General features: G+C 38.8%; 1 protein-coding gene across 1 annotated transcript; it reads right to left on the minus strand.

Annotated features, from left to right (window-relative positions):
* Positions 1-1,775: 1,775 nt before the first annotated feature.
* On the minus strand, positions 1,776-23,794 carry wif1 (wnt inhibitory factor 1). Its single transcript, XM_036577558.1, has 10 exons — positions 23,521-23,794; positions 23,208-23,350; positions 19,017-19,125; positions 17,949-18,089; positions 13,872-13,967; positions 11,446-11,541; positions 11,209-11,304; positions 5,238-5,333; positions 3,750-3,845; positions 1,776-2,680 (listed from the first exon to the last, which is right to left on the minus strand). The coding sequence occupies exons 1-10, from the start codon at positions 23,660-23,662 to the stop codon at positions 2,550-2,552; spliced, it is 1,146 nt and encodes a 381-aa protein (XP_036433451.1). The 5' UTR covers positions 23,663-23,794; the 3' UTR covers positions 1,776-2,549.
* Between the last annotated feature and the right edge of the window lie 472 nt (positions 23,795-24,266).

Genomic DNA, 24,266 nt, shown 5'->3' on the forward strand with positions numbered 1-24,266 from the left:
AGGCCCACACTGTGGGAAGCTGAATTTTCCTCGCTTTTTGGAAGTGAGTTTGATATTGTGTGTAAGCACTGTTAATGGCTACTTTCACATTTTTTTTCAAAATGTCTGTATAATTACATTGCCAAAATGTAAACAGCGTCATTCAGAGTGGTTTGATGTGAAATGTTCTGTTCTACATTTTTAAAATTCTTAAAATAGGTTCTTTGTCTTCTTAAGTGAAGGCAACATTTCTTCAAAGAATCCAAGAATCATTCAGAATTTACAAATGCTTCTTCCCTATGATGGAAAAAAGAGTTCTATATGGTTCCTTTTAAACACGGTTCTATTTAGCTCCAAAAAGTCAAAGAACCAGTACTATATAGAATCCTTTCTGCTAAGAGTGTAATCACAAAGTCAGAATTGTTCACAGTGGTGATGATAGGTACGTCTGAAGAGTTCAACGCTGCTAAAAGTTCCCTCACCTAATATTATTACACAAATGGTTATGAATACGTGCAATACCTGAAACATTGTTTTCAATAGTTGTGTGAAGGTTTGGGCCTAAAACTTATTTTTAAAACCCATGCAAGGTAGGGGCCTTTCCCAAATAGTCCCCAAAGAAAACAGATTTTTTCCAGATTACTACTATCAACATTAATATAAAAACTCAAGAAGGCACATGTAGGTTCATTGTTTTGCATAGTAAATAAAATGTAGAAATCTGAGGGCGAAAGTTCTTCTACAGTCAACCACAGAATTCACATCAAACCTCTGAATGACTTTGTGAATATTTGAAGTATAGAACTTTCATAAAAATGGATGGACTTCCCCTTTAAAGTTTCCAAACATACCATTCCATATACTCCACACAGTTTTTGTGACGTCACAAAACTGAACCAATAATTTACTAATTTACATACATTCGGCAGTTCAGTCTGCAGCAATTTAGCTCCTCCCATTAAGTTAGAAGAAGTGTTGCAGGCTGCTTTTAGAACCAGGCACAACAAGGGACCACCAGTCAGAAGATATATAGGGGCGGCACGGTGGCACAGTGGGTAGCACTGTCGCCTCACAGCAAGAATGGCCTGGGTTCGATTCCCAGCTGGGCGACCAGGGTCATTTCTGTGTGGAGTTTGCCTGTTCTCCCCGTGTCTGTGTGGGTTTCCTCCGGGTACTCCGGTTTCCTCCCACAGTCCAAAAAAGATGCAGTCAGGCTGATTGGACATGCTGAATTGCCCCTAAGTGTGTGTGTGTGACTGTGTATGTCTGTCTGTCTGTCTGCCCTGCGATGGACTGGTGATCTGTCCAGGGTGTATCCTGCCTTCTGCCCAATGACTGCTGGGATAGGCTCCAGCACCCCACTGCAACCCAGAAGGATAAGTGGTTTAGATGATGTATGTATCTATATATCTATATCTATCTTTGTGGAACTGCAGCATTGCTCCAACTCTTTTGGCACCTTTTTAAAGAGAGTAGTTGTGTTTCCTGATGTAACTGATGTATATATTTGTATATACCTACATACACATCAATCTATCAGTCTTAAAGGCACAGTAACAAAAAAAGCCCATGTAATTCTAAGGAATAAAGAGCGGTTGGGAAAATTAATTATGCCTGTTTTGGGGGCATAAAAAGCAAGGAAAAAATAAAAGTATGATTTGGCCTTTTTAATATATATTTTTAATTCTTTAGAGTTTTTGTTAAACAGGGGAGCCATTCTGTCTCATGCTCTGGCTGACATTCAAAGAACTTAAAGAAAACCAGGTTTGACTGCACAGAAAGACAAAACAACCTCACATGAATGAGATGGTTTTATTCGAGTGGTATATCACCCAGATGAAAAATAACAGTCCATTAATTGCTCATGTCTATGATGTAATAAACAGCTTATCTGCATTGTTATACCTTTAAAAACTAAGTATCAAAACTTTGAGTAAATAAAGCATTTCTGCCCTACTTTAACATAACATCTAGATATATTTCCATTTCAAATAGCATGTACTCTACAGAATAAATGTTCTAGAGTCTCGTAATGCAAGGGTACGTGTTCAGAGAGATCTTCAGCCATCAATTCATTGTTCCCATGTAGAAGAGAAAGTGAATGTTGTTGAAACCAACAAGGACAGGCGAGCCAACCCATGAACATGAGCTGAAGACAGTAATTACCATCCTCAGTCAAGTCATACCCACACAAAAGAGCCTCTGGACTGTAATGGAACTCCTTGTGATTCATGTCCACATTTACAGCTGAGCTTCAGGATTGCTCACGAACATCACAGACTGAATTCCAGTGAAATTTGGATTACTAAACAGCCTGTGACTCCCTCCCTCCCTCCCAGCGTCTGCAGGACAGGAGAAGCGCCTGACAGAGCCGAGAGCCAGGGCGATACTCTATCAAAGGAGTTTACTCTGTGAAAGGGGATACGGAGAATGGACTATGAAAATAAAAGTCCAAGGAGGGAGGATCCCTGGGAGGGTGATGGGGATCTGAAAGGGGAGGATGAGAAGCGGTCCCTGGGGAGGCTGGGTCAGGGGGCGGGCAGAGAGTGCCAGGAGGCCGAGTGAGAAGATTAAACGACGTAGTTGGTCTCGGAGGGCCGGTTAGTATCAGAGGCCTCCTTAGTTTCCTTCGCTGATGTGCCTTGGGTCTTAGGCCTGGAGATGGTGGGGCGGTGGATGAAGGGGAATCCACTGCGGTACCCTGAGAGAATAAAGGAACACACAAGGGTTGGAAGGTGGGGAAAGGGTCCCATGCTTAAAGTTAATTATCTCAAGTGGATGAAACTTTTCATGTAAGAGTTTTGTACAAAGTAAACATTGTTAAAGTTTAGGAATGTGCTATTTTTTTCCAGTCCACACAATCTTTACATGTAAACTATGCTGGTTTTGAAGTCATCATGTTTGTGACATCACAACGATGTTTGCATTTACATGCGACCCATTCACACCAAAGTTATACAGAGTGTTGCTAAAGCAGGCTTTGGGGAGTTCAGTCCAAACGTATCAGTTTTTTTAGCACATTTCAGCCCAGAATGCTTTTTGAATAAAGCACAGTTCAAGGCAACCAATAAAAAAGGGTTATTTACATAAATTAATCTTAAAGGCACAGCATACTTTTTTTCTAAGGGATAAACAGAGGTTTGAAAATGACCATGTATTAAAGAATTAGGACAGTTTTTCACAAACTTTATAAGAGGACAAAAAAAATAGAGAAAATGGTCTTTTATGTAAATTTTGAGAACAGTAGTTGTGATGCTTAACAAGAAGTCTGATACAGAATGATGGATTTCTCAGTCCATGGCTATCTTGTCTTTATATAAGTTCATCAGGTTAGTGGATGAAACTATCACAAATATCCTTATCATTTTCTAACATACAGATTCATTAAGAGCCCATTGGGGCAGTAAATAGACATAAAGCTGGCATGGCATTAAATTAATGAGGGTACAGAGAACAAAGGCAATTGTCAGTTAACAACTACATGAAGCCTGTAATGTGAGGCGTTTCCTTCACTGCCTAAGAAGTGAATTAAACATTCACTGCGGGGAGGAGGCGGCCCTGCCCAACATCCTGCTCCTGCTTTTCACTTGAGCCTCCGGAAGAACCCAGGCAGGCTCTAGAGTTGCAGTGGATTACATTTGCTCATCTGTTTACAAGTTCCAATCAGTAGCCGGGGCTTGGGAAAGTGGCTGTGGGGGACTGCAGAGCAGTGTGTGTGTTTGTATGGGTTGGACCTGCAGCTTTGTGGTGCGATCGGGTTGCTCACTCACTCTTATTACAGTGACGTCCGTGCCAGCCGTCCCGGCAGTGGCACCTGTTGGGCTCTACACAGGTCCCGTGTGCTCCACAGCTGGGCTCGCAGACAGCTGCACAAACGCACATACATTCACACATATGCAACCAGAGACAGATGTTTAGATTTTGACGGGACGCTACACATATGTGTGTGTGTTGTTTGTGATTTATAAAAAAGCTGTGTCCTCGCAGCAAAAGTTGCTCCCAAAGAGCTCAGTGACATTATATACCTCTTCAAACAGACACTAACATGCACACAAAGAGCTACCCAAACTCAGCCCAGCTGCAAATTTCTTACTTATGCGCATCTAAAATAGCTAAGGAGATATTTCTGAGTGAGATATAAAATAACCCACTTCATTAAGAAGTCAAGAAAAAAAAATAAGAAAAAGAAAATAAGCAAAAAAACTGGAGTAATTAATGATTAAAAGATACTCATGACAACCATGCAAGACCTGGCAGACCACCAGAACTGCCCCAATCAGATAAACAGTATTTAAAGCTTTCATCTTTGAGAGAGAGGAGAAAATCCACAGCTGTCTCTGTCCATGCTTCCACTGTGAGAAGACAACTCAACACTATGAGTCTGAAAGGATGCGTAGCTGTCAAGAAGCCATTTTATGGACCGATGGGTCTATAAAATGGGTTCAGACTTGGCAGGTTTGGTTCAATTAAAATGAACCCTGGTGTGGTTGTGTTGTTAGCGCGCTTCTTTAGAGTGAGTGAGAATGACGCAACCAAATAAGTGGACTGAGGGCCTCTGAGTAGGTTGATATCAGTTCACTTCCAAACCAACTCTGGTCCAGTCAATGTTCTTCTACATACAGCTCCAGATTGATGGAGAATGTGCTATAGATGTTTCTATATGGAATAATTTTGAAAAGGGTTCAGCATAGCACCAAGAAGGGTTCTTCTATTGTAACAGGCCTGAAATTGTAACAATAGAAAAGCCCTTTTTGGTGCTATATAGAACACCTTTCTATACAGAACCATCTACAGCACACAACAAAGAACCTTTTAACCATCGAAAGGATTCTTTGAATGTTAATGGTTCTATATGGAACCATTTTCTTTACAAAACAACCTTTGAAGAACCATCATTTTTCAGTGTGTAGAATGGTCCATAGACATTAAAAGCAATACATCAAGCATTTCTGTTTGGAGTAGATGCTACAAAACAGCCTAATAATTGTGTTTTGTCCAAAAGAGGAAACTGTTTTTGAATATTATTATAATTATAATCAGTCAATTGTCCACCTCCAGACGTCATAATGTACTGATGTGTTTTACACCCTGAATGTGTGTATGTATATATGTGAAAGAAGCTTAAACTCAGCTTTACAGTACTATATATAAGAAGCCATAAATGATTTACTTGAATGTTTGATCTTTTCAAAGAGGCCTACAAATAATACACAAGCAAATGTGTGAAAGTAGGGGAACATAGTGAGGTACAGTCTCACCTTTCGAGCACAGATCTCCATGGTAACCCTTGCTGCACTTGCATTTGTTCCTCCCCATGCATTTGCCTCCATTTCTGCATGGCTGGCGGCATTTACCTGTGGCCAAAACAGGACAGTCACTCACAACACTTCATACCTCACACTGACAGGATGGAACAGTCAGCCTGGGCTGGTCTAGTTTGTGTAAAGTTGCATAATAAGCAAAGAACATGCATAATATTTGTCTTTCAAGTCAGTTTCTTTGCAATTCCACATTTACTGCAGTGTAAAGTCCAGTCATCTGAATGTTAACACCTGAAAAGCATGTTAGTGACTGTATTAAGAATTTCACATTAGGCATGAGGAGATGCATTTCAACTTCATGCATCTCTGCATCATAAGGATTATTACACAGGACTAAATGCAAAAATAATGGAGTTATTATTAGGGATGCACCAACTCCAACTTTCTTCTCTTCTGATACTGACTTATTCAGTCTGATTCATTGTTCACTGTAGCAAAATAAAGTCCTATACAGTAACTTAGACTTCGGTTGGTATAGTGTAGTGGGTAACACCTCTGCCTTGGGGACTGGGGTTCAATCCCCTGCCTGGGCACACCCCCTACACTATACCAATAAGAGTCCTTGGGCAAGACTCCTAACACTACCTTTGCCTACCTGTGTAAACTGATCACATTGTAAGCTGCTCTGGATAATTTGGCGTCTGCCAAATGCCGTAAATGTAGACTCTATATTGTCTCCTGTTGCAGCATTAAATAACTGAGCTGGCATGGTACATGCATTGAAATCTTAAATATTGGCTGATACTGATCTGATATTTCTACTTTCAATGTTACTGAGCTTTAAAATGAACCGATTTTTCTGAGTTTTTAGAACTGCTCAGAACCGGCTCAGATTTCCTATCAGTGGTGGTGATAGGAACCCAAACATTCAGTGAACCTACATATGTCCTCTGGGTTTGTATATGTAATGCTGATAATGGTCAAATAGTGGTAAACCTGAAAATATAAGTTAAGTCTTCTGGGACTGTTTTGCCTCAAAACACCTTACATGTACTTCTCTGTCATGAATGAGTTTGAAATAGTATGTGTAACATCTCACTCATCAGGTAGCACATTCATAAGCATGTCATCTAATAGCTTTCTATGAGGACCCATTGAGAAGCATTGAACACTTTCAAATTTTTGAAAAAATGGTGGAACTCTCCTTTAAGATGAGCATATATAATGCACAAAATACTCTACTAAACAGTCTACCCAACAGGAAGAACTACATAGCGATCTTCATCACATCAGTCAGTGTGAGTGAGAGCTGTTTTAGGATAAATTTGGTCCACAATTGAATCTGATATGTTTTTTTTTTCACGCCAATATCAGATGCAGCATTTTCTGCTGATATTGGCCTAATGTTGATAATTGGTATCAGATCGGCGCCATCTCTAGTAAACAACAGGTCCTTTCACTGCTTTAGCAAAATTCATTGCCAACAATAAAACAGCCCAAATAATATTTCACACAGACTTTTTTTCTAATGATCATACACCAACATTCTTCTTAGGCAATTTTTAAAATTATATTCTTCTAGAATATGTAACAGGTCCACTTTAGATGCTGTGTAGATTCTTAATTTATTTTTAAGATACATACAACTAAATATCTACTAAATTCACTACCATTTTCTTTAACTCTAAACCTGGCTCTAAACTTAACCTCAACCCAAAACCTAAACCCTCACCCTGTTCCGAGCCCTAACCCTGGTCCAAATCCTAACCCTAACCCACCACTGTTTAAAATCAACAGTTTCAATAGATAGTACATCTGTAGATAAGCTGTAGTGGACTATCCAAATAAAGTGAGACCCATTTTTATAATGACCCTGACTAAGAAACAGTATTGAATGTGCACTGGTCACATCTAGCTGATAATTCGTTCATTTAATCATTTAATAAGGTCAGTTTATTGGTTTGCATCAGTTATCACTATAGTAATAGTGGAAACTGTGCATTGTGTCTTATAAAGAAAATAATGGCTCCTGTTTAGGCTTTAAAGCCCTCAGGTAATTAACAGTCAACAAAGTGATATAAAAGTAAAAAGTAATGGAAACAGGGTTTGGGGAAATCTAATGCATTTGAAAAACAGGAGCAGGGGTGTGGATGGACGCTTGAGGATCTGCTTAAGTCGAAACCTGCTGAATTTCAATGGGTCCTTTGTGCTTTGACGCATTGTTGAAATCCATATCCGTGGACAGACAATAGGTGATATCTTTATAAAAACACATCTTCACACGGATCCTTTTATCAAAGCAGGTTTGCGCAGAGAGCTCGTTACCTGATCCTAAAGAGGATCAGAGGGGAAGGATGAGCTCCATGCTGTTGAAACTCTTCAGAGCAGCTTTTCTAGACACACGTGAACTCTTGGAAATTCTCCGTCACTCTGTACTCCATGGAAACGGCCATATACTCCAGGACAAAGCTCAGTCTGCGTCTATAGATATATGGGTTTAATGTATTAATGGTCTTTCCTCTCACATATCAGGTAGTGGGAGTTACGTGAAGTTGCCTTTGATGGGAAATGATTCATAGTGTGAAAACATCCTGCCTTTGAGCAGGGGTGTTGAGACACGATGACAGGACAGGATGAAATGTAAGGGGTGAGGTGGAGTGTGCAGACAAGAAGCAGACTAAACATATATATTAAGAAAGAGCTACAAGCAATATAATTTAGCATTACACATACACCTTGCTAGCCAAAGCATTATCTGCCTTATCTTTAGTACCATTACACATCAGAACTACAGTGCTGTGGAAAAGTCAGAGACCACCCTTTATTTATTTAAAAAATGACCATCATTTTAAGTGTCAGAAAAAAGAAGTAAACATATTTAACAGAAATTACACAGAAGCCTCAACAACTAAATATAAGATCATTTTCTTGAGTATTTAGTGTGTGTCCTCTTTACCTTAAGTTAAGGTAGTTAAGTGACCCTTATTAGTCCCACAACGGGAAAATTCACCTCCGCATTTAACCCATCTGTGCAGTGAAACACCACATACACACTAGTGAGCACACTTGGCCAGAGCAGTGGGCAGCCCTATCCACAGCACCCAGGGAGCAGCTGGGGGTTAGGTGCCTTGCTCAAGGGCACTTCAGTCATGTACTGTTGGCTCAGGGGATCAAACGACCGTCTGGTCACAAGGCTGCATCCCTAACCTCCAGCCCATGACTGCCCCCAAACCTCTATTACAGCTTCCATTCTTTTTAGGAGACTCACTTTCAGTGTTTCAAAGAAATCTGCCAGAAATATTTTTCCACCTCCAAAGTTCAGTCTTAGAAGCTGGTTGCATTTTCTGCTTCACAATCAGGTTGAGGTCTGGACTCTATGAAGCCCCACTGGTGACATTCTGTATAAATAAAAATAATGCCTGGCCTCGACATAGTAAGGTATGGGAATAAGATCCTAATACTTTGCCACGACTTAGTAAAGCATGATCTCATTCCCACGCCTTACTAAGTCATGGCTTTGCATAAGGATCTCGTTCCCACACATTAATACAGCGTGGTCACGCATTATTTTTATTTATACAGGATGTCACCAGCAGGGCTCCATAGGACTCTGGTCTGGTCAGTTCATTGTTCTGAGAACAGCTGCAGCTTCTTTGTTTGATTTGCAAATGTTCTTCTCCTTTATCTATTTCCTTTCTTGGTAAGAGCTTCTTGACAGCTACCATCCTTTCAGACTCATAGCACTGAGTTGTCTTCTCACAGTGGAAGGATGATCTGAAACAAAAGTAGAGCTTGATTTTCTCCCAAAGATTAAAGCTTTAAGTATTGTTTGCAAGTTCTGACCAGGTCTTTAACACATGGTGGTAGTGTGAAGGAAGACTTATTGAGAGGAGGGAACATGGGCTGGAGTTCTGGGCAGCTTCTGGCTGTCACTAGAAGGCCAGACCCCCTTGTAGGGAGGAGATAGGGTGGTGGTGGGGATTCCAAGAACTTTGCCACAGGAGACGGAATTAAGGATGGATATTTAGGGCATTCAGTTGGAAGAAGGAGGGGTTTTAGGCATTTTCTCCTCCCAAACATCAGTTATTCCATAACATTTTATCTGAGCGTGACAGTTTTGGTGGTCTACCAAGTCTTCCACGGTTGTTAGGAGTCCCATTTTCTCTGTATCTTTTAATCATTTTTGAACTTCAGTTTTGGAAACTCCTGTTTCCTTTAACTTTCTCCTTCTTTAATGCAAGTGGATTATTTTATATCTAATCTCTTCAGAAATCTCTCCTGAAAAATGAATAACTTGTGCTTAATGATTGTTCGGATGGGAAATTAAAAAAAATGAAGGGTGGTCTCTAACTTTTGCACAGCACTGTATCATACATACATATCAACATAACATTAATTATTTGGAACATAGTATTTTCACAGGAACTCGAACCTAAAGTCAATTTACTGTATCCATTGTGTTCCAATTACCCCTAAAACATCTAGGCATTACTACTTAACAGCACTACTAATGGCACAAAGCTTTGAGCTCGTGGTTGTCGTTAAACTGCTTTATGTCACGTTTGCCCATGGAGGTGCTGGCCCATTTGCCATCAGTGTGAGAACACACTTCAGCTAGGAAGTTTATTTAAAGAATTGCTCTGAAGACGACGGGTGGCAACATGACCCTCACAGCTAAGTGACAAATGCAAGAGCTCTCCCTTTCTTTAAATTGGGACACTGAATGTTAAGGACACAAAAGCTGCTTCAGAACTGTAAGCATTATATCTGTAAATTATTACCACTGAGAATCTAAAACCATATTGTGCATACTAAAGTCAGTGGGTTGATTCTTACTATTATTTAATCTAGAACTCCTAAATATAGAGCTCCTACATAAAGTTACTATAGGAACCAAAGGAGAAAGATTAAATGTTCTACCTTTTAATGGAAAATAATGGAAAATGATCTATTCCAAATAATTTTGGACTATTTCTACTGATCAAATCTATCATTCATTTTTTACACAATGTAAAAGGCAGCTGGTGCCTTCAAATTATGGCAAAAAAATGACAAAAATAGAGGTACAAGGCTTTCCCATCATGTTATGCTAAATACTAAATACTAGGGGTGCAAGGAAAATAAATTTTTATGGCCAAATTAGATAAAAAAATTTTCCTATGGTTAATTTTGGATTTTATTAGCCTTCAAAGCTCACACTACAGGGGCTAAATGAACACACGAAACACACTAACACACTTCCAGAACTTTCTATTAGCCAAAGTCACAACTTAAATAAAATTCTTTGCTCTTTAATGGGCCTGACATTTTAAATTCTTACATTAAAAAAAAAAAAAACCAGTTGCCTTTTTAAATACCATAAAACATCTAAATGCTCCATTGCATGTAACTGGCTATTTAGCACAATGAATCAGGTATAATTATGTTATAACATTTTAATATAAATGTAACAGCAGCATTGAAACACAGCATGAATACCCTTATTTGACTCACATTATGTGCCTCATAAAATTGCAATACAGATCGGCTCAAATCAAAAAAACAGACTGCAGATTGTATGTTTGGAACGAAAATTTGATCGTACATCCCTTCTAAATACCTTCTATTTTACATCTATTTCATATAATATATATTCTATATCTTTTATGATTCCTAGTTCATGTAAGTCTCTTATTGTTGTGGTGTCTATGTTGTACTTTCACTCATTCATTTGTGATGTTTAAATTTTAATTCAATTACATTTAATCTGTAAAGTGATCTTAGGTCTGAGAAAGGCACTATATAAGCAAAACTTTTTCTTCTTCTTATTGTTGTTATTATTATAATTTTTATTACATCCTTTTAGATATTGTGCTGAAAACTCACACGATGCAGTGTCATTTCATTATGATACAGTAGTGTGATTCATGTTTTTGCTGTTCACAGGTTGCTGCTGATGGATTTATAAGAACTCACTGTTTGTACTCACTTATTTCGCAGCGGCTGCCCTCAAAGCCAGTGGGGCAAATACATTTACCAGGATGGAAACAAGTTCCCCCATTCAAGCATATAGTGCTGCAGTTTGCTGTGAACAAACAGGACATTTGCAGTTAATGCAACTGAAGGCTGTATCATTATAAAAACTAACAAAAAATGAACCAAATGTGCAGCCCTAAACTCCAACAAATGGAGAGCACGCAGGATTTAGGGTGAAACTCTGTCATACCTTTCTCACAACCAGCTCCATAATAGCCAGGGGGACAAATACACACTCCTGGACTCATGCACAGACCACCGTTCAGGCATCTTGGTGAACACAGAGCTGAAAGAAGGACACAACTTTATATCACTGTGTACTTTTCATTAGCAAAAATGCCTAGACTATTGTGTGTGTCCTGATTTCATGGATTAATGTACCATTTGTACTGAAAATAGTCAGGTCTTTTACGATACATCAGCAAAGTCCCTCTCAATAGTAACATAGTTAAGGCAAAGTAATCAGCTAAATCCAATCCAAATAAGTTTGAATATGTTCAGATAATGTAAGTTTTAGCCATTTCAGACCTATAAAGACGTAACATTTTCAGCTGTTTCTGGCAAAACCTCTTTCTCCAAAGCTGCAAACTGATGAAAAACACATGGCTTTGCCACCCAACCTGCTGCACAATAATTACTTTTTTTCAGACTGCAAAAACTCTGATATATATTTGTTCTTCCATCTCCCCTGGTAATGTCTAGCAGGCTTTAGCATGCATTGTAATTTGCACAAGATGTTTTGGAAAGTGCTGTGCACTGACAAGGCATAATCACTGTAATGATCAACTAGATTTATTTGTTAATAAAGGAGACTTAACCTTCCACCTTCTTGCAGAATATGTTTTCCATAAATTTTTGTATCTCATCTGGTTTCTGACTTATATTGCTTAAAGGTTTATGTCTGGTGAATGCACCCCCTGTGGCCATAATGTAGACGAAAAGTCTTTGATTTTATGAAAAAATGTAGATTGAATATCTAGATTGAGGTACACGCTTGGACACTGGCCAGCTATAACAGTTTATAGGACATACATGATATATACTGTATATGAATATACAAATCTCAATTCCAGAAAATTTGGGACAGTACATAATATGCAAATAAAAACAGAAATTAATACTTTGTAAATCAACTTTGATATGTGGTCTTTGAGTGAAGACAATACAAGATATTTAATATTTTACCTTTTCAGCTTTGTTTGGAAATATACACTCATTCTGAAACTGATACCAGAAACATGTTCTAAAAAGTTGGAACGGGGCAATTTAGGACTAGGAACGTTGTGAAATGTTAAAAAAAAACACATCTTAAACAGGTGATACAATCATGCTTGTGTATAAAAGGAGTATTCAGGAAAGGCCTAGTCCTTTATGAGCAAAGATGGGTTGAGTCATCAGCGAATAAACCAACAATTTAAGAACAATGGGCCTCGTTCATGAATATCATCAAGTTTTTCTTAAATTTGTTCTTGAGAAAGATCCTAAGAAAAAGTCTACGTCAGATTAATGGCATGTTCTTAAACCACAGAATTGTTTACACTGCAGATTCTGTTCTCATCTAAGAACAAATCCCAAATAAGAAAACACTGGTGAGTGTCGGAATCTTTGTGAAAACTGCGCAAGTGAGTTTTAAGAAGAAATTTCTTCTTAAGAACAGTTGGTGAATGAGGCCCAGTGTTCTTAGTGAGTGTTTGCCAAGATTTTAGGTATTTCATCTTGAAATCCAGGGCAAAGAGAAAAGGACCATCCAGATGCTGGTGTCCAAACTTATGCGGAATGTGCTACAGGCATCAAATTTCATCAAGACAAAAAAGTCATAAGGTAAAGCATTAAATATTAAGTTTTCAACTTAATAAAGGTCAAATAGAATTTGTTAATCCCTGTTTTCTACATTTTTTTTTTTACATATTTGGAATTTTGGAATTTTCGGAGGTTTGTCAAATATTATATATGTGGTTCACCATATGTGCATGCATGGGAATTTATACAGTAATTACTTAATAATTACCAATACTTTAACAAATATAGATACATGTACATAACTTTTTAGCAACTTGTAAAGAGTTTTTTCCAATATATGTATTTTTTTCCAATAAAATTTAACCCTTGTGTGGTGTTCATGGTGTTGTTACTCAGTGGTCTGGTATACCCACTGCATTACTTTTTTTTTTTTTAATCAGTACAGCCATAACAATTTATGTAAAAATACCAGATGTTTAAAATATCACAAATGGCCAGTGTAGGGTTCTCCTTTAGCAGCTGTAGCCAGTCAGCAGCCTGTTCATGTTGGCCACCCTCACACACACACAAGCAGTGTGAAGAGATACAGCACCTCCACACTTTTATTCCTCACGGGTTCGCCCCAACACCATGTGTCATAGTTAAAATGTATTGTGCATATATTTAGACAAAACTTAGCATTTACCATTATTTGTATCATGAACGTGTATACATGTCCTATAGACATGTACGTTATACACATATACACATCTACCTCTGTGTAATATAGGGACATATATAGCCAAATATCAGATTTCTGCATGGGTTGTCACTGAAAAGTCACATTTTGAGGGTTTGTTTTTGCACAACAGATGTCTGTATGACAGGCAGCGTTACCTTTTTCACAGTGTGTGCCATAGAAACCGTCCTGACACTCGCAGACATGTCTCTCGTTGCAGTATCCTCCATTCCTGCAGCCGCCAGGACACTTCGCTTCAGAGAGAGAGAAGAATGAAAAAAGACATGATGAGAGCTCTTCTCCTGTTCTTCAGCCACTTCACTCCCAACTTCCTTCCTACACCACTTCAAGGCCTGCCACATTCCTAAACAGTGTGGCAAAAGGCAACTGAATTCAATAATAGGCTTGCCCTCAAAAGCACTGAATGGCAGCATCTGAAATAAATATAAAGGCTTTGAGGTGAAGCCACAGTGTCATCAAGTCTGTCAAACACGTCACGTCTCATACGGCCCTTTCAATTTGGACGGCCGTGGTCTAGCAAGGGTTTTATTCTAATTCATACGCTTCTCTCTGAAGGCCATGTGGTCCAGTCACATTAAAGGCTCATTCCATGGAAACAAGTGTAGCTTCCAGACGTGTTTTAAAAACAATTTCCTCTCTGTCTACAAGCAATAGCGGTGTCTGGAATATTCGCAACAGTTGACCAGCTGCCCTAAGGGGAACCTGGCACCAGCTCTCGACCTCCTGCTACAGAAACAAAACGGACATAGAACGAGCCGGCGTATTTGTCTCATCTTCTTCAGGAACAAATCCTGTCTGAGTCCTCTGGGAGTTCTTTTCCACACGACATTGACTCAGTCTCCACAGCCATAATACACTTCAACAGACCACAGCTTTAACCCTTAGAGGCAACAGTTATTGCCCATGATAAAAAAGCATGCTGTTATTTGAAGGGAATTATTTCTCTCTTGTAGGTCATTGAAACAAGCTAAGAAATTCTGCTGAAAGTACTATTTCTGAAATTTTAATTGATACTACAACTGTGTTTACAAGTAGAAGCGGAGAAATTTTATTATGATTTGAATTTGACGAAAAGTTATTGCTATGAGTACAGTCAGTGTTTCGCGGGATGAAATGCCACACTTTAGGTTTGGTTATGTCTTGACTTTGAAACAATTGTCAAGAAAGCTGAGGCTTGAAACTGTCAATACAGAATGTGATTATTAACTATGTAATTAATTATGTAACCATGCAATTACATTTATAGTACCAGTCAAAACCACCACACCTAATTTTTTTGCTTCTGTCTACATTTTCCCACTCTAAATTTCACTAAAGCCCTAAATGAAAATGACTTGTTTCAAAACATGTTATTGTTCTAGACATAAATTCATACATAGGCATTCATCTGAATATTTACATTTGCCTTAAAAACACCTCTTTAACTTTTAAGCATAAGCCTTTAGATCAAAATATCTTTAAGGTTATGTAGAACAATCAGATGTGTGCAAAAGTCTGACTGGTACTGTAAATAAGTGTGTAATGTAAATCAAAAGTGTAGCAAAATGTCAATAGTAACTCTATACTAACAAAAGACTAACCTCAAGGACACTTGATTTGGCCCATCAGAAGTTGCCCAACCCTTCATTCCATCAGCCAAAAAGAGAACATGTATTTTTATATGTCTTCGCATTTTTGCTGGACCACCCAGTAGGTCAGCCTACATAAGTAACTGCTTCTTTCTGAGTCACTGACTGGCCGAGTGACTGACTGATACCTATCGCTGCAACAAGCTTGCACAAGTGAGATCCAAGACCAAAAGTAGTTAATGTAAATGTAGCAAGGACATCACTCCAGAAAGCAGAAAATGCATTCAAAACATATCATGGGTCTTACAAAAACAACATAAGCTCTTCCCAATAATGGGTGCAGTAACACAGCAGCAAGCACTGTATGTTTATACGCAGTTGGAAATTCTCACCTTGCAGTAAACAGCGTTATTTAGCAATGGTCTTACTCTTCCATGTGACCAGAACATGACAAGTGCATTTTGAAATCTTTTGCTACAAATAAACATGGTCTACTCATTGAAAGGTTCTTCGGGTAACTAAAATAGTTCTTGTATGATATTAAGCAAAGAGCCCTTTCTGGAATCTTTACTTGTAAGAGTGTAGTGTAAGCTAACTGCTAAGTTCGGCACATTTCAACAATGTGAGTTACTGCATGGCAATTTGTCTGTTGTGCTTAGTCCATGATGTTCAATTTGAGGTGATGTTGCCCTTCAAAAATCCAGGTTCTAGGGAGAGAAGTACATAGTATAGAGTATAAGAACATATACAAATGGTTCATGTCACCCTATACAGGGAGAATGTGAAGCAGTGTGTGGTTACATCTTTGGTCAGTTTTACATAAGAGGACAGAGATTCAGGCCACAAGTGCGGCTCACAACGACTGCTGTGTGTTCTCCTGTGTTTTGATCATTAGGGCACCTTCAGCTGTCACTGGGGAACGTGCTGCTTCCTCCCTATTGAGAGACTTCAGCCAGATGGACCATTTGATCTGTGGTGTCTGTGAGGAAGGGGGTGTGTAAGGAATGCAGCACTAGGTGTGTGTGTGTGTGTGTGTGTGTGTGTGTGTGTGTGTGTGTATGTTGGGGGTACTGCTCTCTCTCATTCTCATGGGCTGCAGCTGGTAGATTTCACATGACATCATGGGCCAGCGATGGCCTTTGTGCATGAAATGCAGTGGAACCCGTATCATATCTCTCTTCTCAAACATGTTCTAGATGAGACGTAACATGTTTCTTTACTGCTTGACCCAAGCTCGCTTTTCAGCAGAAAAAACAGCAGTCCATACTCTTCCTCATGTCTTTCCATCAAGACAAACCACACATTAGCTTGTGCTTAAATTAGCACCATTCTGACAAAGGAAGATTTATTGACTGCTTATACTTAGGCTTGAAACCTCAGACCACAACTTCAGTTGTCTGTCATCAGGCAAAGAACACAGGCTTCTGCTTTGGGCCCCAAAGGCCCTGAGGTTTCCCCCAGTGTGCCTTTCGTCCAGATACAAGTTCCCACATGACAACACACAGATTCACTGACATAGTAGCTCAGAACAGGATCTCAAAGACACAACACGCCACTTTCAACAGAAAAACTGTTCGTTATAACTCACTAGAGCAACTTTTATTACCAGCTTTTTCTTGCTGGTAATACAGTGAAGTAAAACTTTGGGGTAACATCATAAGAGAAAAAAAACTTCATCAAACATCATCTTATTTTTTTTTTTGTTTGGTCAAATTGTCTTGAAGTATTCACAAAATATAAAGGGCAGTAAGCAGCTCTGGGGGCCTTCTAGGCCTTCAGAGAAAGCTTAATAATTGCTGTAAAAAAAAAAAAACATCTGTAATTCTTAATTCATTTTTGCTTGATATAATTTTCATGCTTGTTGTATTAAAACTCTAAGTTTTGTAGTAAAACTCTGGTTAAGATTTGATTGGGAACAAAAAGGTTAAACACCCAACAGAAAATCTATCTGGATTAGGACTCCAGCAGCTTAACTGAAGTCCTAACATGCGAGACTGACCAGATAATGGAATCAATCTTTCATATTTTGATTTACAGTGGGTTTTTGATGAAAAAAAACACCACTCTAGGCCTTCTGGGCATTCTAGGTATATCACTGACTGTAAATACAAATGGTAGCCTCAAACCAATGGGTTTCAGTCAGGGGGAAAACAGCAGCAGCTCTATGTCAGTGCTCTATGAGAATCAGTGTAAAACTGCTACGAAGTTAAATATATGTTAATACAAGCTTCAATTAAAACATAGAGTGTTTTATAAGCCTCAAATGTTCATGTTTAATTGCGAACAAAACAAACAAAACAAATAATACTAATGTGAATCACTGGGGAATACTTCAGCATTTTTCAACTTAATCCCTATCCTAATTCCTCGTCCGTATCATAAGATTGATTACCAGGGACAGTAATTTCAACATGTTTACCTGTTCATAGAAAACAATACCCGTTTAAAATCACACTTTTATTAGAGGCCAATCATCAGTTGCTTCAGCAGTTAGTTCAGGAGAACGTGTCTAAAGTACTGTCTGTGGTAAATGACCACATTCTACAGATGCAGCAGACAGACACTAGGTTGAGAAATGCTTTTAAACATTCGAAGCAGATGTGTAACTGGGACAGATGTGTAAGTAGGAGGCATGCAGGATCTAACCTCTCTGGCAGGTCTTGAAGAAGATGGCATTGTGTGGGGTCCTCAGAATGATGTTTCCACCGCTGTCCATCACCAAGATGGTGACTTCGAATGCAGCAACCCCATCCTGGTCACCTCGGCAGGGGAAGCCTACCTGAACCACTGAGCATACACACCCATTCACTGTATTAGCTTGCATATGAAAGCAGGCAGGAATATACAGCCAAAGCATAGACATTTTGAGTGAGTTATTCATTTTACATGAATGTGTGTGAAAGGTCACACTGTTGGGATAGATCAGGTGTAGTTTTATGTCATATAATTGAACTAACATCAGCATGGTAGCCCAAGCTGTTGTCATTTCAAACCCACTTAATTTCACTTAGCAACAACAGCATAATCCAGCTTGCTTTGCAGCATAGCAACTTTATGCAGTGAACCTAAATTTATTAGGTGGATTGGGATTTTGCCAACCTTCTGTAAAGCCTTTATGATCTTGCAAACCTTCAGTAAAGCTTTCCCAAACTTGTAACAGTTGTTACAAAAGAATGCATTTGTAGTGCTGCATGGTTAGGCCAATTATGTAAGCAGAGATTTCTTCACAGCATGGCCAACACTGTAGTACCTACAGCTGTATGCAAAAGTTTGAACACCCTGGTCAAATGACATCTTTTGTTGACTTTTGTTGATTGAGAGAAAGTAAGTCAACACACGCCCTACAGTGAACCTAAATATGGCATATTTTATTGCACAATTTAAATTTTTTATGTTGAGAAAAAAAAACAAATATAAAATACAAAATGTGCCATAACTTTTGCACAGGCCACATTTTATGTTTGTTCCCAATATGTTAAATTCTACTAATAAACAGTACTTGTGCATTAAAATGTGCAGAAGTGTGTTCTCTGTAGAGGATGTGTAAACGTTTCCTCACTTACAAGATCAACAAAACATGTCTTTTGACCAGAGGAGCTCAAACGTGCTGATGCTGCTTAAAGTATCTACATCACAAACATAAAAACTTGCCATGGAATTAAAAAGAGTCATATATAATGCAGTGTGCCAAGTCATCAGCTAGTGATCATTCACCTGAAGGTTTGTGTGGTACAGATCCCAACAGGGGGACGTTGACGATGGGGTCATCCATGATGTCCTTGTCGAATGAGCGTAGAGACTGGAACTCGTAGAAGTACTCGGCCTGCGGTGGAAAGAGACGTTGTCTTTGACCTTTCAGCTTTTTTAAATAACAAAAGTTCGGAAAGCCTCTGTAGTTGAAGCGTGGGCCTCTGGAGCCCTGCCGCTGAAGGAGGGCGTTTGGGGCCAGTGGAGGCGCTCTGAAAAGAGAGGCCACGGATTCGTAAATTCGATTACGCTGTGTAAATCATCCCAACAGAGGAGACACATATATCTGTGAGGAGTGAATGGGACCTCTTAGGTTTGTGTGCGTGTTTGTGAATCGGTTTATTTGCTCCAAAAGGGAACAAGGCTTTCCTCCCTAAATAATGCTCTCCAACCTTTGAAAATTACATCCTTTTCGGAAGGGCTGTGACAGCACTGCAAAACACACACACCACAAAAAATGTCCCAAAAGGAGATGAAAGCGAGGGACGTACAGCATTTTCTCTCCCTCTCTCTTCCTTTTCTCCTCTCTAGATTTCTGTAGCACGGCAGCGTTTGATGAAGGGAAAAACACACAGGCTGTGTGGAGAGCTCTGCTAATCCTACTGCTGAATGGTAATAACCAACACAGATAACTCTCGCCGCCAGCCTTTTATGCCTAAGGCTTTTGTTCTTAAGCCTCGGCGGCAGGCTTTGAAGTGTGGAGTAACAGAGCTGTGGAAAGAGTGGGCCCTCTCTCTCCCTCTCTCTCTCTCCTCTTTCTGTACCTCTTTCTTTGTTCTGTACCTCTCTTTTTCTCTCTTTAACCCCACTTCTCTCTCGACATGCCATTTGTGGATTATGATCTCAATGTGCATGGACACATCGTTTGTGAAAGCAAGATCCAGCAGATGAGCTGAAAACAAAACGCAAACTCTGATATGAAACATGCACTTTTTTCTGTTATACTTTCCACACTCAGAAAACGAACCAACAGGGTGTTTTACAAACTGGAGCGATGAATTGCTATTGCATGTTATGATGCAATAAAGTCTGTCCATGCTGACTCCACTACTTTTAATTGGCATAATTAAATTAATTTCATACAATGTTTTTTGGTGTAAGGACTGTTGGGCCACTCAAATTTATTTGGCAAAATTTATTTGAGCTGCAGGTGTATGCAAAAGTTTAGTATATATTTGTTGGTTTTCTAAGTGAAATTAAGCATCCTCTACAGGGAACTTCAATATGACATTTTTTTCTGCAAATCTTTGGGCACAATTTCTGTTTATTTGCTAAGTTTAACATATTGAAAAAATACAAAATATAAAATGTGCCATAACTTTTGCACAGGCAACATTTTACATAAGCTTTCACTTTCAGAACATCTACAAAAACATATCATTTGACTGGTGTGCCAAAACTTTTGCATGCATCTGTTTTTAAGTACATGTCAACAGAATGCAAATATAGAAGTCCCATGAAACTACTGAAGGTACTTTAATAGTCTTAATGGGTTGAATGACATCATATCTGAGAGATAATACCAGCTGAAACTGTGACATCACACTGTAAATTTGATTATGCTAAAAGTCAAGACCCCTCCCTCAGTCAGACCTAGGTGCCAATCAACACAACACACTTAGCCAAAGGCACATTTTGTGACCAAACTCTCAAGTTGCCACAATATAGGGATAATCCAAAAGAACTTTTGTAATACATACAGTACCCTATTTATTAATTAATATATGCATTTAATTAATAAATACTAATAACTACTAATTCAGTGTGATTCAGTCAGATACAGTATTGTGAAAAAGACAGAGACACCCTTTTATGTATTTGATTTCCTTTCGAAGAGCCACTAAGTACCTTTTGTTATTTTTCGAGGAATGTCAGGAAACATTTAATAGAAATATATATAATATAATATATATAATCTTTTCAAGAGACTTGCTTTCCGTTGTTGGGATATTTTTCACACCTCCAAAGTTCAGTCTTAGAAGTTGGTTGCATTTTCTGCTTCTCACCATCCAAATAATTACAAACACATTCAGTGATGTTGAGGTCTGGACTCTGAGGTGGTCAGTCTATTGTTCTGAGAACACCAGCAGCTTCTTTGTTTAATTTACAAATTTTCCTATTTTTCTGTCTCCTTTTCACTGTAACGGCTTCTGGGCAGCTACACATGCTTTCAGACTCACAGCGTTAAGATGTCTTCGCACACTGGATCAACTGAGGATTTTTCAGCTCTAAAGTAAGAGTGGAGCTTGATTTTCTCTGCTCTCACTCTGTTTATCTGATAGTTTTGGCCTTACAAGTCCAAATTTCTCTGTATCTTTTAATCAGTTTTTGAACTTCAGTTTTGGAAACTCTTGCTTTTTTCCACTCATTTTCCTTTGACTTTCTTCTTCCTCATGCAAGTGGATATTTAATCTCTAATATCTCTCCTGAAAAATGAATTAACTTGGAAATTAAATAAATAAAGTGTGGTCTCTGACTTCTGCACAGTACTGTACATTATTAACACACTGCCATTTACAAGTTTACCATCTTCTCAAATGAAATGAGAAAAGGCTAATGGTCATTTCAACACGGAGGTATGACCCCACTGCTGCTGTAGCTCTGTTCCTTTTAACCCTCACTCGGCCGGTAAACACAGTTAATGATGAAGTTCCTGAGTGGAGGGAAAGGTCATTTTAGCCACTGCTTATTACCAAAGCGGTGATGGATAGCAGAGAGGATCAAACGTGCACAGGGCCCAAACCCATTCCAAATGGAGCTCCAGCTCCTTAAAGCATGTCCTGAGGCCTGCGTATGTGTGAGAGAGAGTGGAGGCATGTTTCAGTGGGCTGATGGCCCAGATGTTTGGCACATGCGTGCAGATTCTTTGATCCGAGGAGGCAGCTCCACCACACCAACATGTAAAATACCGCAGGACATGGACGCTACAATAGCACCAGAAAAAGACCGGCCTTCAACAGGTCACTGCTCAGCTTTCAGCGGTTCATATCAAAACACAACTTCAGAAAAGATATAAGCAGCTTATTGCTTATGATTAATCTTTTTTTCACTCCATATTCATTCATTACTTATATTAAACTTTAAAAATATTTAAATGTGTTGTTCATATAAAATGTATTGTTTATTACATTTTTTATTTATTTATTTACTGACTCCTAAGTCAGTATGTGCTTTAATTCTATTGTAAATGTGCTAATTTATTATGATGTTTGTTATTTTAAATATTATTATATTATTTATTTTAAATAGCTTATTTCTACTTATGACATATGACGTATGATTTTATGTACCAAAAACAATCATAATTAATTTATCTATAAACATTTTCCAACCTCTCTTTATGACTCAGAATTAAACAGACTGTTTTGCTTACTGTGTCTTTAAGACTGATATATGTACATGAGGTTTGTTCTGATTGGCTGCCTTGTATTGCAACTCATTCAGAAAGCAGTCCAGGCTGAAACACTCCTTATAACTTCAGCCTGAGTGGGCAGAGCTAAACTGCTCTAGGCTGAGTAGGCAGATATAAACATTGTGTGCAAATGTTTGGGCACCCCTGGTCAAATTACACATTCTGTTGATTTTCTATGGGAAAATAATTTAACACATCCTCTACAGAGAACACATTTCTGCACAGTTTAAAGCACAATTACTGTTAATTAGCTTAATTTAACATATTAAGAAAAAAAAAACATAAGATGTGGCCTGTGCAAAAGTTATGGCACATTTTATGTTTACATTTTGTGTTTTTCCAATATGCTAAACTCAGCAAACACATAGAAACTGTGCACTAAATATTGCAGGAAAATTGAAGTTTGCCCGGCTGCTTGTACAGGATGTGAACTTATTTTTACTTAGAAAATCATGACGTCATAAAAACAGAGAACTCAAACATGGTGTTTTTGCAGTTCATTTTCCAAATATCGCAGTTTTAAAACTTTAACAATGTTTACATACTACATCAAACTCTTTTATTTTAAAAAAGAGTAGGAAATTTTGGTTTTCACGATATGGGCCCTTTAAAATGTTCCAATTTAATAACAACATACAACTGGTACTCTTTTTAAATGCTCCAACTGATAACTCATATTTTTCAAACAAAACTCGGCCAAATTCATTATTCTAGATTTAGATTGATGCACTGTGTCTTGTTCCTACCTGATCATCAGTGACCTGCCAGGTGAAGTTCACGTGGTGGATGTGGACAGGTATGGCGGGCATACGCTGCTGGGCTTTCTTGAAGTCGTGTGTGAATGGGGCCATTTGGCCCTCTGACACAATCAGAATATCCTCCTCGAAACCTGTGGAGAGAAGAAGCATGCCAGCACTCAGAGCCTCTCCTCAAACTCAAACCACTTCCACCTGCATGAGCTAGTGAGACTCAAAGTTTAAAGTTTTTTTCCCCCCAAAATAAAGTCTAAGATGCTGCTACCCCCAAAGCTCTGCCACAGCATCATGCAGCACTGTTTACCTATTAATATCCTGGCTTGGTTGGCATCAATCCACATGTACAGGCTCCCCTGCTCGGGGGCAGCTCCAACTGACAAACCCCCCAAAAGCAGAAAAAAATAAGTTTTAAAATACGACTGAAAAACGGGCGTCCTGAGATCCATTCCGCACTGTCCCTCAGCTGATGCTCTGTGAAGTGCTGAACTTAAAGCCTCGCTCCTCGTGCTGAAATCCCGGCTTTAAATGTATCGCCTCTGCGTCTCAGATTGACAGACTGAAACGTCTGCGCTGCTTCGCAGGCTACTTGTAGCCGCCGGGACCTGCAATACTGAGCATCCGCCACACGGTGGCGTCATGAGCCAAAGAGGACCAGATCAGCGTAACCGCTGAATTAGGCTGCGTCCAAAACCGCGCACTGCTATACTACACACTGCTCTCATGAATGGACTTCTAATGGTGGAGTACTATGTTTAACATACTAATTAGTGTGGCAGTGTGTGGTTTGGGACGCGGCATTAAGTTTTTCCCTTGGGTATGTTGTGGCAATTGATCTTCATTCGTTTCTGTACAGTGTGCAGTGTGTGTTAAATATCTTTTTTGACTAAACTTAGAGCTCGTGAATTAAAACAAGGAAACGTTATTTCATCACAAACGTGTCAGTTGGTGATCAACCTAAACAGAATGTTTTGACTTTTATTTAAATTAGTTAAATTAAAACAATCGCATATTAAACCCGCCAATTAGGTTTTGAAAAATATTTCACCAAAA

Source organism: Colossoma macropomum, unplaced genomic scaffold (assembly GCF_904425465.1).
Source record: "Colossoma macropomum unplaced genomic scaffold, Colossoma_macropomum, whole genome shotgun sequence".
Taxonomy (NCBI): Eukaryota; Metazoa; Chordata; class Actinopteri; order Characiformes; family Serrasalmidae; genus Colossoma; species Colossoma macropomum.

Bases quoted from the DNA above. Each gene is read 5' to 3' on its own strand.
- wif1 (XM_036577558.1), bottom strand. From the start codon at position 23,662: ATGGATCTCAGGACGCCCGTTTTTCAGTCGTATTTTAAAACTTATTTT. The intron at 23,351-23,520 runs GTAAACAGTGCT...TTCTCTCCACAG, and splicing joins CCAAGCCAGGATATTAATAG to GTTTCGAGGAGGATATTCTG. The intron at 3,846-5,237 runs GTGAGACTGTAC...GCGTTTGTGCAG, and splicing joins TGGAGATCTGTGCTCGAAAG to CTGTCTGCGAGCCCAGCTGT.